At 37.0% G+C, this 15,058-nt stretch overlaps 1 protein-coding gene across 1 annotated transcript; it reads left to right on the top strand.

Moving 5' to 3' along the window:
* Positions 1–3,595: 3,595 nt before the first annotated feature.
* Positions 3,596–11,037, top strand: mstnb (myostatin b). Its single transcript, XM_043692855.2, has 3 exons — positions 3,596–4,678; positions 6,445–6,818; positions 9,681–11,037. Exons 1-3 carry the CDS (start codon positions 4,273–4,275, stop codon positions 10,059–10,061), a joined length of 1,161 nt encoding a protein of 386 aa, XP_043548790.1. The 5' UTR covers positions 3,596–4,272; the 3' UTR covers positions 10,062–11,037.
* The last annotated feature ends 4,021 nt before the right edge of the window (positions 11,038–15,058 follow it).

Below are 15,058 nucleotides of genomic sequence, written 5' to 3'. Positions count from 1 at the left end.
TGAATAAATATTGGGAATTGTTATTTTTATGGATAAAATAACAAATTTAAAAGCTGATAGAGGTTAAATAATGTATATGCAGTTTACTTTTTCATTATCCTTACTATCCATGAGGATTGGTGGCTACTCTAATGGCTGATTTGTGTTTATTTACAGTAATGCAGTTGTAAATACCCTGATAAGATGATGGGGTAATAAAATAGTATTTGTAGAACTGGAGATTTTTATAAGTAGAAGAAGGTAGAATATTTTCAAATGGCTTTATATATCCAATTAAAATGAATGTGATAGTATAATACATTCAAATATCCAATTCATAGGAATATAATAATAGAAATGAGGCTTCTTTGCTCTGAGTTATGTGGCTTTGGAATTCTGCCTCAGAAGGTGATTGAAGTATGGCCACGGAATTTTCTAAGGCAGAGTTATGTAGATTCTCGTTAGGCAAGGGAACCAAAGGTTGTGGGGATAGATGCGAGTGTGGAATTTAGAGCATATACAGAACAGCCATGCTCTTTAGGAGATGGTGGAAAGAGTTGGAAAGGCCGAATGGCCCGCTTCTGCTCCTAATTCAGATATTCGTTTTAAGTTCGCAGTTAAAAACAAGCTACAGTGAAATTGTTTTATAATTATTAATATTATATAAATATGTCAGGTACATATAACTATAGCAACGCTTTAACACGGTGAACTGATTATCTACTCTCTTTTGAAAACTGACTGTGATCATGTAGGTGATAGTATATGCAATTCGACACTAAAGATGAATTAATTAAGAAACAGTTGTATATAAACATGATGCTAATGTCAATATTATGCACTATTATAATTTCTTAAGTTGCTAGCTCAATTTTAACAGTATTAGCAGTATCAAAGGCCCTGAAATATACATTTAAGCAGTTATCCTGATCGCTGCCTATGTTCTGCTAGTGGTTGTTAAATTGTATGTTTACGATTGTCAAACTCCTTTGAAGAATATATTATTACTGTCCTGTCGGTGAGTCGTAAATGAGATATGTAAAGGAAATTAATGATGGCCTGGCTCATTCGCATCAAAGCTAGAAAGATATATGGTGCAGCAGGCAACGCATAATAAACTAAACTTTTTAATAAACCATACTATCCTTTAATATTAAATGATAAATTACAATAAAAGTGCATGCCCCGAAAAAACACATTCTATAATTGATTGGGAAACGAGTTTTTGATTAACTTTCATTATACAAAGGGGGGGGGGGGGGGGGTGATTCAATGAGAGCGGCATAGATATTTTACAGGTGACTGGAGAAGTTAATTCGATACATCGTGTGTGTCATTTAACTGTAATGTCTTGGTATAAATGCTTTCTGTAGAATAAGGGAAATAAATGCTACATCTTTGACACCAGGTAAGTAATTACACTTGATGTTAATAATGATTTATTCTGGGATCTTGCCTGTTTATTGTACCGCGAAGGGGGGGGGGGCGGGAAGGGGAGGTTAAAAGTAGAATTAACAGCATAATGATGATGGATCCTCCCAGTGGTGCAGGGCTGATGGCATCCCCAATACATTCGATGTGCTTCTTTTCTCTCTATTAGAGTTTAATGCAACTCCGAAGTTTGAAACAGATTCTACAGGCAATTGACGCGGGATCTTCATGTTCGTTTGTCTTGGTCTGCCCTGACAGATCTCACTCAAAAACGTCTGCAAAAATCAAAAACTCTTAAAAGGGGATTCGGTGTTTTAAAAAAAGAAACAGAAGATACTGGAAACACTCCAGTGGTCTGACAGTACTTGTTGAAAAAGGAACTGAATAGAAGTTTCAGATCAACTTCCGAATTTCATTCTGTTTCTCTGTTCAGAGATGCTGCCACACCAAAGGAAAGTCCCCGAACATTTTTTTTGTTTTTAGTCCACATTTCTGGCATCTGCAACATTATATTTTTCTTATAAATGATGTAGTTCGACCAATTGCCAGCAGATGGCCATGTTATCCACGATCCAATCTCAGACTCAACGCTGTAATTCCCCAAGAGGCATACATTTCGATTTGTGAAATAAAAGTTGTTTTTCAAACCGTATGATGTACAAAATAATCATAAAAGATGGAGATGGGGGGGGGGGGGGGGACGGAGGTGGAGATATCAATATTAGACCCGCATTCCGCCAGATGTTTAAACATTTGTTGCATTACACCGAATATTCTTTAAAGCAAACAAAAAACTCGATGAATACCTATGGAAAATGCCTCTAAACATTTGGGATTTTCTCTTTATCTTCAATTAAATATCTAATTACAAGATATAAGTTTCCAAATCAGAGTCCACTTATTGTTTGAATTTAGTGAATACCGCTATTATGTTTTGTCTTAAACATGGAACTTAAAAAAATTATAGAAGCACCTAAGTTTTCATGTTGGGTGACATTCTAAATTACATTTTCGACAATATGCGTGGCTACGTGCACTGGAATATACAGAGCAAACACAGACGTAATCTTTCCCCCCATTCTTACATTGGAGCACGTGCTTTGTTTTTCAGCGGAAAAGGGAACCCTGTGCAGAAATAGCCATCAATAATTGTCCGGTAATTCCTTAGAATCATGTTACCTTGTTTTAATTCGACGTGACAAAGTAATGTATGTCTGCACCCAGAACATATACAAACTTTTCGGATGTCTTTAATAAACGTAAGGCTGCAGTGCCATCAAATCTGATTAAATTAATTAGTTTATTATACAGATTAATCGTAGTTACGTGCACCGTAACAAAACAATGAAACTTCACGTAGTCCCTGTACAGTACTTTAAAAATTGTATTGGTATTTATCAGTTTCGAAATGAATGTATTTTTAATTTGCAATGATCTTCGAAGCTGATAGTAGGAATGATAGAGAAAGATATCAATTTTACAGTTGTTTTACAGCTCGCGTAATTGGAGATCCTATAATTGAAGCGTTTAGTGCGGTAATCATGATTTAGATGGGATGTAAGTTTATTACTAGTATATGCAGTACATTGTGACGGTCAATAACTTCTAGCGATTCATTCGCAATCCAAGGCTAGTAGCTTGAGTACTGATAGCACCTAATAGTTGACTCCATTCTTGCACGGTTTTCTTATGTGGGGAGGTCCGTACTACTGAATACTGTCGATAATTAGCTTCTACTCGTTATAATTTCCATTCTGATGCATGTATATCGGATTAGTATCCATGAACACGAGGTGTCATTCCCCTATATTTTTGATAAGAAAGGAAACAAGTATTAAGGTTTCATGATATTTCGCAAGATTTGCTCAAACGTAAGTTTCTCACAGGAGCTTGAGTTTCTGTAGGGTTTGTTCGTTGTTTCGCCATAGTGTCTATTTGCAGCCTTCATCGTATTTCTGTGTTGTCTAGTGATTCTTTTTGTAAGTAAATGCGACAATTACAACTAATTATTTAACGGGCTGTAAGTGTGAGGTGCAACTAATAGCTACTTTTTTGTTTTAAAAAGGCACTATCTAGAGATTTCATGCGGTTCTCCATTGCGACTGCGTTAAAGCGCGCCAAACGGCCGCGCTCAGCCACGATTTACAAAGCTTGCGCTTAGAAATGGCTCAGGGTTATGTTATTTATACGACTATGTGTTTTAACTCAATTTAAACAAACCAAAGAAAAAAGGTGACGGTAAAAATGGATGGAATGCCTGGACGACACCCAGCTGTGTATCGAAAGTATGCAGGAGTTGTTACTGAATGAATGCGGTCTAACTTTCGGAAGACTGGACCATTCCATAATTACGAGGTGAAAGAGAGAGAGAGTGAGAGAGTGTATGAGGGAGAATCCGTCTCAACTGGGGAAAAGATGTTCCGTGAAAACTGTAGAAAATTGGAAACAAAGACTGAATATTACGCCTAGCAGTCGGGGATCGTGAGATTTGGCGTTCTGAAACGAAACATTTTCCGGAGTGTGAGTAAAGAGGATCACCGTACGATGCTTTGTGTGAATTGTTTCGGTTAACATTCATTGGAATAAACAGGCGATATAAACACACGAGCGAAGTTGAAAATAATGACGCTGCTTTGGCTGTGAGTGACAGAGAAGGGTCTCAGTTCTGACAGCTAGATTCTTTGTTGGCACAGCAGCCAATCGTTGATTTTTACGACACAATGGTGAAGCCAAAGTTGTGGTATAAAAAGCCGTGTTGGAATATATGAGATTTACCAGTGTGCTTGGCCATATCCCAGCCCAACAGGCTCTAGCAAACTTTTAACTGGAATCAGAAGAGGATTCACTTCAAGACCTGGGAACATGCAAACATCACAAGTGCTAATTTACCTGGCTCTCTTTGGTGCACTTGGTCGAGTAGGTGGTAGAGATGGTGCTCACGCGAATTTGACAGATATTAAAACGGAATCGCTAGAGAAAGGGCCAGACAGTGACTATAACGTGTCCGAGTGCTCGGCTTGTAGGTGGAGGAAAGAGAATAAGGCACTGAGACTGGAATCTATTAAATCGCAAATTCTGAGCAAACTGCGTCTCAAAGAAGCGCCCAACATTAGTCGGGATACAGTGAACCAACTTTTACCGAAAGCTCCTCCTCTCCAACAACTACTTGATCAATATGATATCCAAGGGGATGATAATAATGACGCCTTATTAGAAGAGGACGATTATCATGCTACAACTGAAACTCTCATCACCATGGCCACGGAGCGTAAGTAGGCCGGTATAAGTAACATATCAACAGTAAACTAACTTTTCTCCCCAAATAACAACTAATACAACATTTTAACTTGTACGATGCCATAATGTTTACACCATTTGCTCTCAATTGATAGACTAATATTGCTGGTTGTAGGTTATTATGTGTGTTGCACTTAAAGCAAACGGCACGACAAAGATTTTATTGGCCATGGAAATCGCGACCTCATTGTGATCTTTTCATCTATTCTGTTTCAAAAGGCTTCCCTTTCCTTTACAATACGCACCAACATACTAAGGTCGTAACTCACTTAACGAGAAGTGTAAACTTTAAGGGGAAAAAAGAATCTTTATTTGTCCACGTTATAGCTATTCAGAAGAACTCACAAACACGCTCTGTTGGAGTTAAGCAAGGAGATCTTAACTAGCAACAGTTTATAGTTCCTGTACACCTGAAACTTAGGAAACCGTGTTTATAACCGAGGACTATAAAAGCGCAATTTTTGAAGAGCTAACAATGCAAAACTTCATTTGCGCTATCAAATTATACTTTCGCTCAGGAGAAGTTATTATTCGCTGTAGGCGACCCTCTGAACCTTAGGCGAGTGAGGGCCTTGCAAACGGTTCCTCAAACTACTGCAGTGAAACAAATGAATGTAACTAATGAGGATTACGTGAGTTCTTCAGAAAGAGTTTTAATTACGCATTTGAGCAGTTTATGTTCTAACTTAAAACTCTGTGGTTTCCATCACTGTTCCCATAACAATGGTTTATATTTTTTTCAATATAGTTAACTGATTTTCTTCTTGCAAGGATGGCTGGGAAGAAAGATCCTATTGTCCCAAAGGCATATTAGTGTTCATTGTAGAGGAATAACTTAATAGCTACTAGCAAATGGTGTCATGACCTCACCGTGTCATTAGGGTCATTTTAACTGCAAAGCATGTGACGGGTAACTGCAGCTGCCTAAGTGCTCTGTCAGCCGGTGTTGGATACTAAGTGCTACATCTGCAAAAAATGGGAGATTAATATACACTCAAAAAAAATAAGATTGAGACCAATTTACAGTCGTGCACCCTTAAATGATTTTTATTAAAGAAAGGATGACCAAACGGATCAACAAACCTTCTCAATTATGGGTTGATTTTACTATCTTTTTGCCAAATACACATGTTGAACACATTACGATATATAATCGGTGTGTATATTTTATTGTATACCTCTATGTCGACCAATAATCACCAAACTACACCAAGAGTAGGTAAATGGGATTACTGTAGTTTGGTGTTTGTTGGTCTGCATAGCCATGGTGGGCCGAAGGGCCTGTTTCTATGTTGTATGATTATAACTCTGTATTGCGTTCAGTATCAATTGATTTCTGGCATATTGCAAGTGAAAATATAATTCGATCAGTCATTCAAACAGCTTAAATGTAAATAGAAATTAAATCTTACACCATAAACAGACGTTTCTTTTAATCCATTCATTCATTCATTTCTCTTTACAGAAATCAAAATGTGTGAAATGCTTGTTTCCATCAGATGCATTCCCCTAATTTGGATTTATTGTTAAGTCTGCTTTCACATTTAACCTTTACTCCCTTGTTTCAATAATGACTACCAAAATGAACCCCAAGATCTTCCTTGATTGTTAGTGTGCGTGCAATTTGCTTCATGAGGTCGAAATGATACTTAATTCGATTTTGTATTTGATGTATAATTCTTGAATAGATTGAAGTTACATCATTCACGTACACATTTTTAAACCTCTTTGTTCAAGCTGAACCTAGTGTCCAAGTCGATGACAAACCGAAATGTTGTTCCTTCAAGATCAGCCCCAAAATGCAGTTCAATAAAGTAGTCAAAGCCCATCTCTGGATATACCTGCGACCAGTGAAGCAAACGACGACAGTCTTCATGCAGATTCTGCGACTAAAGCCAGTCGGACAAGAATGGACTAACCACACACCCATTCGCTCTTTAAAATTCGACATTAACTCCGGCACTGGCCATTGGCAAAGTATAGACTTCAAACGTGTACTACAAAACTGGCTCAAGCAACCTGAATCGAACTGGGGCATCCAAATCAATGCGTCTGACATCAACGGTATCGATCTGGCTGTCACCTCCCCAGGAGTCGGGGAGGAAGGATTGGTGAGTAGCACTCCATTTCAACAATACGGATGGTATGGCAGTGACCCTTCCAATATTAATAAATAAAAGCCACACGAAACAAACCTAGCTTAACTACTAGTCGATATAATGAAACGTATTACGAAAACAATACCTATTTTATAAGAAACAATAACTACATTTTGTCTACGGGGTAAAATATTGTGAAGGTTTTTCAAATTAGGCTGTCTCAAAGTGGCCAAGATACTAAAGTTTCAGAACACATTCCTAGTGGAAAAATAAAGGGATTTTATTTTGGTCCACAAAGTTGCACAACCATTATACATTTACGAATGTAATTCCAGTTCACTTGTTTTCCAGGTTTTTATGGTTTAAATTTTGCATTTGTTGTTGTGTCTAATTATGTAAAATCAGACAAAGGCAATCATTATAGAATAATCTCAGCAGTCATTTATCAAAGTGTCATATTTGGCATATTGATTTATTGCAACGTTTCAAAACTGATACACATGGAAATGCGTGCAGTGTAATATTTTTCTGATCTGAATGATCCAAAACGACGAAAGAAGTGGAAGTCGATCTTTACAACTTTATGTGATGAACTTGTAAGAAAGTATTTTGTATCTGAGGAAAGTTAATGTGCAATGAAATCTGAAGTCGAATCATTTGTGGTTGAAAGGAACAACAATATACCTTTATGCCGTGTAGTTCCAAATTACAATATTGTTTAGTTTGATTAATTACAACGAATACAGTACAGTGCATTAGAAGGACGTAAACAACTTTAGGTGCATAATTTAATTTCCCAAATCTTACTATTAGCAAACACAATTTTCGATTGAGTTCAAACTACTTCACTAGAATGCCCCAAGAATATCCGAGGATAGAGTAATCTGCTAGCAAAAGACAGAAGTAAGAAAAGGACTGAAATACATAGTAAACCGTCATCACATATCTGAAAGTTAATTTCACAGGGAAACAACTATTTGGAAATAATAGGTATTAAAACAAAAGTTCATACAATCCAACTCCCTATCACGCAAAATGCGCGTATTAGTATTAAAAGTTCACACTTAGAATAAACTGCTGAATAGTTCACATTTTGCCACTAGACTATATCATGTGCTGCTCCAGATGGGTAGAAACATGTACAGATCTTTCACAGAAAAGCATTTCTGATGACATCACAAGCTGCGATATTCCTAAAATGTGGGGGCGTTGAGCAAAATTATCTGAACAGGAAACTGTTCCAAACCAGGGGGCAACATTTCATTTTAACAGATGGTCAAAAGGATCGTTCCATTAATAAATAAAGATCTCTACAGAGTGAGATAATGAAAACACGAAGAACTAGGGTTGCTATTCCAAGAGTAAGTCTCGAGCAGAAATGGCCTTCACCCAAACGATCGGATCTGCGAAGCGCTTAGTGGGAGTTGGGGGACAGAAGATGCATTTTAGGAGAACGTTACAGCATAATTTCGTTCTTATTTATGACAATGTTTTTTTTCTGACGTGATTTATTATATTGATTTTTCCCCGGCATAGTATTCACCACGTTTTGAAATAGTTTTGAAATTAGTTTTGTGACAGTTTTCCATGAACCTTATCGATATCCTAACGGTAATGCAATGTGGATGATAGAAAACGTTTCTTGAACTCTCTCAATAGTTTAGAAATAACTATAAAGTTTATAGTGGAGTGATTCCTTGCAGCAAATTTACGGGAAATACGTATGACCATTTCATAGTTAAACAAATCAAAGCAAAATACTGCGGATGTTGGAAATCTGAAATAAAAGCAGATAATGCTGTAGAAATTGACATCTTTTGTTCTCGGAGAAGTCGTAAAGTTAACCATGTTTCTTTCTCCACAGATGCTGCCAGTCCTGCTGAGTTTCTCGAGAAATTTCTTCTTTACTTGAGATGTTTGAAAAGTTTCAGCAGGACAGACAGCATCTGTGAAGTGAGAAGCAGGATTAGCATTTTGAGCCTTCTTAAGAACTGAAGACTTCAGTTTCTTGAGCATTTTCAAAATCAAACAAGTTTTTCTAGTAAGTGCAGGAACAGAAAATATCATAATTATAGCCAAAAGTTATTAATATCCACTCAGTATTTAAATAATGTAAGTATTCGAATTCGAATAATGCGCACTTTTATTTTCAAGATTAAATCCAGCATATTTAATTCAAATATGCTTCAATGTTTAATAACGGTTTTCGAAAATGACGATTGCATTTTTCCAAACGTCCAGGACCTTTAACATCCTTCTTACTTAGTATGTATGCATTTCTGTAGAATATTTGAACAAAATAGTAATAATAACTCACTATGCTGATTCCTTAGAAGCAAAGAAAAAGATCATTCTGTTCCAACGATTTAGAAATGAGCGATTCTAATTGCAAAATTAAGATTAAGCAGAGATAACACCAAAATGAATTGAAACCAAAATTGTATTTATCTAATTAGAGAAGAAAATTTGGATATCAAATAGCACGGTATCAAATATCAGATTTCGGTGTACTTTGCGTCCAACCCTGGCCATACAGTTAACTATACGGTAGATATTTATGTATATATTAAGGAACCAAGTATTTTGTGTAACTGTTTCGGGGAGGGTCAGACATTTGCACGCATACTGCCTGATTACTGACGCTTTTGATGGAATCTCCTGCGTTAGGTTTCTATCTGTCCATTGTTCCTGCATCCTTCGGTCTTTCCTTAAGAGCTTTAGTAGCTGCGTTGCGTAAGAGGAAAACTAAGGTGCTTCTACATTACAGGAAAAAACAGAAATGTAACTGTACTTTTACGGTTCCGAGATGTTGGAAATAGGGTGCTAGTGTTTGAGGTTAAGAGTTTACTTTAACAATTCCTTTTATATCAACAGCAACCGTTCCTCGAAGTAAAGGTAACGGAAACATCAAAACGGTCCAGAAGAAACCTTGGTCTTGACTGTGACGAACACTCGACTGAATCTCGCTGTTGTCGTTATCCCCTCACAGTGGACTTTGAGGCTTTCGGTTGGGACTGGATAATAGCACCCAAAAGATACAAAGCCAATTATTGTTCAGGACAATGCGAGTACATGTTCCTGCAAAAATTCCCTCATACCCATCTCGTACAGCAGGCCAATCCTAGAGGTTCGGCTGGACCCTGTTGCACCCCGACTAAGATGTCCCCTATTAATATGTTATATTTTAACGGAAGAGAACAAATCATCTATGGAAAAATACCAGCAATGGTAGTGGATCGCTGTGGTTGCTCTTGAGAACGACCAAAAAAAGACGTGATACGTCCCGACAACTGGACGAGCGAAATACGGTCGTGTCAACGATTTTCTGCATCACCCAGTACTGTGCAATAGGCAAAGAAGAGATTGTATTTGTGTTGCTCCCACCCAAAAGAAAGTAATAACACGGGCCGAACGAGAACAGCAAGATTCCAACACACATATTGAATTCAACGGTCCAGTCCACTGTTCCATTTCAAACAAGAGGAGCCAGTATACATTTCTAGCAAGACAGAACATCCCATACAAATTCATCCAAATCATAATATGTATGAACAATTCCAATCCCAGCTTTGATGAATTGGTTAAAAGTATAAGAGGTATTCGGTAATAGAAAAAAAAGTGCCATTGCATGTTCTTAAAATAGTCCAGAAACTTTCTGGCATAGACTTGACACTTAATTTCTCAGCTCAGAGAATTACTTGGCATCGGCCAACATAAAAACAATATTCGTGTATTTTCAGCAGATATTAACATTCGACTTCAATATTTAACTCTGTTCAGATAAACAGGAGCATTTACATTATCATGTCGTCTGAACAACTCTAAACTTGAATTTTATGCATTGGCATTATGGGACAGATGGACTGTCTTTCGAAGCTAACAGAAGCACTATGTCTGTGGACAATGTTTAAGGCAAAATGGACAGGATACCACAAGTCTGATAAGTGTTAAGACCCTGTTTGAATTCTGCCTTGGCAACAATACAGTTTGCACTACGGCAAGCCAATAGAGAGAACTGAATTGGTTGCTACAAAGTTGTAAAAACTGAATTTGATATGACTGCGTATGTTCGTTGAATAATGTGTACATGGCATTCATTTTGTAAATGTTTTCTTTTTTTTCCTTTTCATCTTTTTCCATGGTTGGTATGATATAACATGCCTACCAAGAGCAAGATTTGATACAACTTACGTTATGTGCTCATTGAATAAAGGTGCTTGCTTTTGCTGTATCTGAAGTTAAATACTCAATAGTATGAAAGAAAGTAACTGATGAATTGAACCGAATATGGGCAATATGCGATATCGCAATGGGTGCACTGTGGTGGTGATCTTTTTTCTTGAAGTCCAAGAAAGGTAACAGTGGTTGATGACAGAATAGAGTCTCTTGTAGAATAAGACATTGTACAAAGTCATTCTTGTACATTATTCGGCTCGGGTCATTATATCATTCACGTTAAAAGCAATTATTTTATTAAATATACGATTTTAAAACTCACTATTTTGCAAGACCTTTTGATTTTATTTTGGAATGTACAGTGTAACAGATCATCTGAAGGTCTTTCCAAATACTGCATGCATAATAACTGTATCAATTAAGAGGGCGTTGCTCAGCAAGTTGGTCAAATGTTCAGACTCAAAAATATTCCCACACTCTTCATTCATCCTTGTGAATAACATCTGTTTGAATTAACTGGAATCTTTTCAATCTGCATTACGATTCCCATCAAGACCGACAAAACACTGGGTCACTGGCCCAAGCAGTCCAGAGCCCCAGCTAAATTAAATCGCGTGGCACAAAAATTGCATACTTCCTTATTTCAAGCATATATACAGCATAGAGAGAGGTAGAATATACAATATAATAGAATACATTCATTCAAATCAAATCTTTAAAACAATTGTATTGCAGGGAAATAATCGCAATTCTAGGTTTATGAAACAAACATTTGTCTTACGATCATTGAATTAGCAACTGATAAAATTGGTGTCCAAGTTTCAACTAGTATCCCTTTTATGCATTATGGGAACATGAATAGCAAATTCGGATGTTGTAATTTTCAGCAAAATCAGAAACGTTTTAACGATTACCTTAGAACTGGTAACTCAAACAAAACTAAACTGGTTCAAAAATAACCTTTCATATTATTGATGTTATTTGTATTATGGGCTCGAACCCTCTGGGTTTGTTTAAAGTTTCTAGAGGTTACATCTGACACGCCTGGACTCTTAAAACAGAAAGAAACACATCTCAAGAACTACTTGTATTTAATTTTAGCTGAGAACTTTCGTTTGTTAGTTCTAACAGTTTTTGTTATTGGGTAAAGGCCAAGTTTAGGTCTGGTCTTGTCGTGTGATGCAACATTTTAAAAAAAAGAATAGACTTTGTAACCTTACTCAGCTTTCAAACCAAGTGTAGCTAAATCGAAATGCTAATTCAGAAGACTGAGTAATGAACATAAATAGTGACTTCCACTGATCTGTAGCATCAATGACAGTGCAAATTTCTGTTCCATAATAATAGTATCAATACCGGACCTCCTCTCCTTACCCACATAGAAATATTTGACATTCATTGACAGGCGCGGTGGGTCAAGAGGATATCAAAAAGTATCTATTTCTCTGACGGGTTCACCTGAAAAATATTTTCCGTCAAGGTTTGAAATTGTTTGCTGAATATTACTAAAATACCAAAAAAAAGGTATTGGCAATTTATACGATCACATTATTATCCTTTTAAATAAATACTATTTCAGATAAATTTGCACATTGTGTTGAATACGTTGCAATAAGCAAGTAAGAGGGTACCAGTTCTCCAGCAGTTCCATAACAATAAATTAATCAAAGTTAACCAAATTTGGAGATATTGCGCTTTACAAGGCATATTATCGCTGCAAGTCCTAGTCATATAAGCCTGGTGGCCCCGGTATATTCCAGAAGACTGTCAAAGTTCCAGTTCATGTTGTTCATCTCTATTTTTCGTACTTCAGAAATGTGACTTTCTCGCTGTGCACTGCTAGCAGTAACACCGTTACATAAAATAGACACTGCCTTTAAGTGAGTAAACATGCCGAATGTTACATCTCCCCAGCACGATTTGTGCAAGTCGCCAGCTCCTTAGGACACTTCAAGCCGATCCTCAACCAACCTCACTCTTGTCGAGTCGCAACTCGAAATGATCGGCTAACTAAATATACAGTTTAGAAAAGTACTCACACAGAGCTAATGGAATAATCCCTTGCTATCTTCTTCGTACTATAACAAATGTGGAACAGGGAAATTCAAGCAAACACATCCTTTCCCTTTACATTCTATTGGCAATTCGGCTGTTCCTCTTTATCTGAGACCAACACCTTCTCTCGCCCCCTGGCCCTTCTCGGCAGCTTCTCCGCCACCCTGCAGGTGCGCACCCCCCAGTGCGCGCCACCGGCACACGTGCCCGCGCATACCTTAGCGCGTCCCCGCTCGCGCTTGTGAGGGCCCCGGCTGCGCGTGGCTGCTGACTATTGACAGGTGGGACCACCACGTGGTGTGTCCCAGCTGAGCGAATGGCGACACGTGCTCGCAATGGGTGATGTCAGGCTTAATTGGCAATATTTGGATCCTACTCTTCCTCTTTCCTTCCTGCCCATCGACTGTGCTTACGTGGTGCCCTTAAAAAAGGAAAGGCATTTAATGTCTATCAGGTTTGGTTTTGGCATTCCCTAGTACATTGCTGGCATTAGTCAAGAGGGTAAGCAATACGGTTGCTAAATTTAGATGTACATTGAAAATCTTGCGAGATGCTTAAGTAAACGTTTTCTTTCCCTTAAAGGGGAAAACATGAAAAAAATCTTGAATCCTTGATTTCTGCTTAGAAATGAGTAATCCAAGTGAATTCTGATGCAGTTCATGTGTTCTTGATTGATTTGCAAGTATTTAAGCAGTTATGAACAATGCGATGTTGAAGCTGTCCAGAAGAACGTAAGGGAAATAAACTATACATCTATATGCCATTACAAGTGTGGCAACACTTTTCAATTCTTCCTTTTTCTTAGGCTAGTGTTAAACTATGTTAATGTTAGTTCATGTTAAGTTAGTAAATATGGAAGCTATCCTTAAAAGTTGAGTTGTATGTCAGATTTTAGAATAAACTTCTTTCACAAATAGAACTCATGGACAATATGGTTTGCTTGCGTGGTTGAATCAGTTACTAAGGTGGGATTTAATTGTTTTTACTGTGAGAAATGAAGTATATCTTGAATAGATTTGTTCAAGTCTATTCTGACCTATTAAATATATTGCCACATTCATAATGCTTTTTGTAATTCAAGCTTCAGATTAGAGAACACAACATTTCAAATAATTTTAACCCCAAAATCCAAGCATTAGGATTACTTCAAAAATGCTTGAGAATAGACTTTAATACTTTTGTTTTCTGTCAATATTTCATGGATCAATAAATTGTCTTTTTAAAATAAATTATTGAAAAAAAGCAGCAGTTTAATCACTCATCGGTTATTTATTAATTGAGTTTCTGATATCAGCTGGATAGTTTGAGGAGATGTCAATTGAAATTAACACGTTTCTTCTAAGAGGCAGAGAAAATTGTAGAGCAAGCTAACCTTCAACATTTTCATCTGATGTGTGGCGACAGGTTGTAATGAAAATTGGCACTGCCTGAAATAAGAGTATTTGTCTCAGTTATGGAGGATTCTACAGGACAAAGCCAAAATTAATTTTAGCTTTAAAAAAACATTTGTGCAGAGTATTAGACTTTAATAAGTATATACAACTGTCTTTTCATGTATCGGCAAAATTTGTGTTTGCAAACACTGTATTCAGTGAATTCTGGTAATGAGACAGGAAATCTATCAAGACCATGGTTCACCAATGGCTTCACATTTTTACAAAGTCTTTGTTCTTCACTGATTATTAAGTCAAATTAAACACCTTTCTAATTTTGGAATTTTATGGCAATGTTATAATGTTCCAAATCAGATGCAGGATAGGTTAGATACTGATTAAAATCTTATTACAACTTCCAAATTATAAATAGTTTAGAATCAAATTGTTCATAAATGTTAATATATATGTTTGGAATAGGTGGAACTAGAATCCAGGCCTCCTGACTCAAAGGTAGGAACACTACCACTGCAATACAAGAGCTCTCACTTTCAAATTGTATTCCAATCTCAGAAAAAAAACAATTTCTTACTGGAACTACGTGAATGCTTCAGTTCCTTACATCAGTCATTCTTACATATCTTTCCA

This window comes from Chiloscyllium plagiosum, unplaced genomic scaffold (assembly GCF_037043375.1).
Source record: "Chiloscyllium plagiosum isolate Xiang-an unplaced genomic scaffold, Cpla_swu_hap1 HiC_scaffold_7, whole genome shotgun sequence".
Classification (NCBI taxonomy): domain Eukaryota; kingdom Metazoa; phylum Chordata; class Chondrichthyes; order Orectolobiformes; family Hemiscylliidae; genus Chiloscyllium; species Chiloscyllium plagiosum.
The sequence above is the reverse complement of the archived record's forward strand: the minus strand, read 5'-3'. Positions and strand labels throughout refer to the sequence as shown.

Coding starts and splice junctions, on each gene's coding strand:
- mstnb (XM_043692855.2), top strand. CDS start 4,273: ATGCAAACATCACAAGTGCTAATTTACCTGGCTCTCTTTGGTGCACTT. Junction 4,679..6,444: donor CATCACCATGGCCACGGAGC/GTAAGTAGGCCG, acceptor TCTTTGTTCAAG/CTGAACCTAGTGTCCAAGTC. Junction 6,819..9,680: donor GAGTCGGGGAGGAAGGATTG/GTGAGTAGCACT, acceptor TTATATCAACAG/CAACCGTTCCTCGAAGTAAA.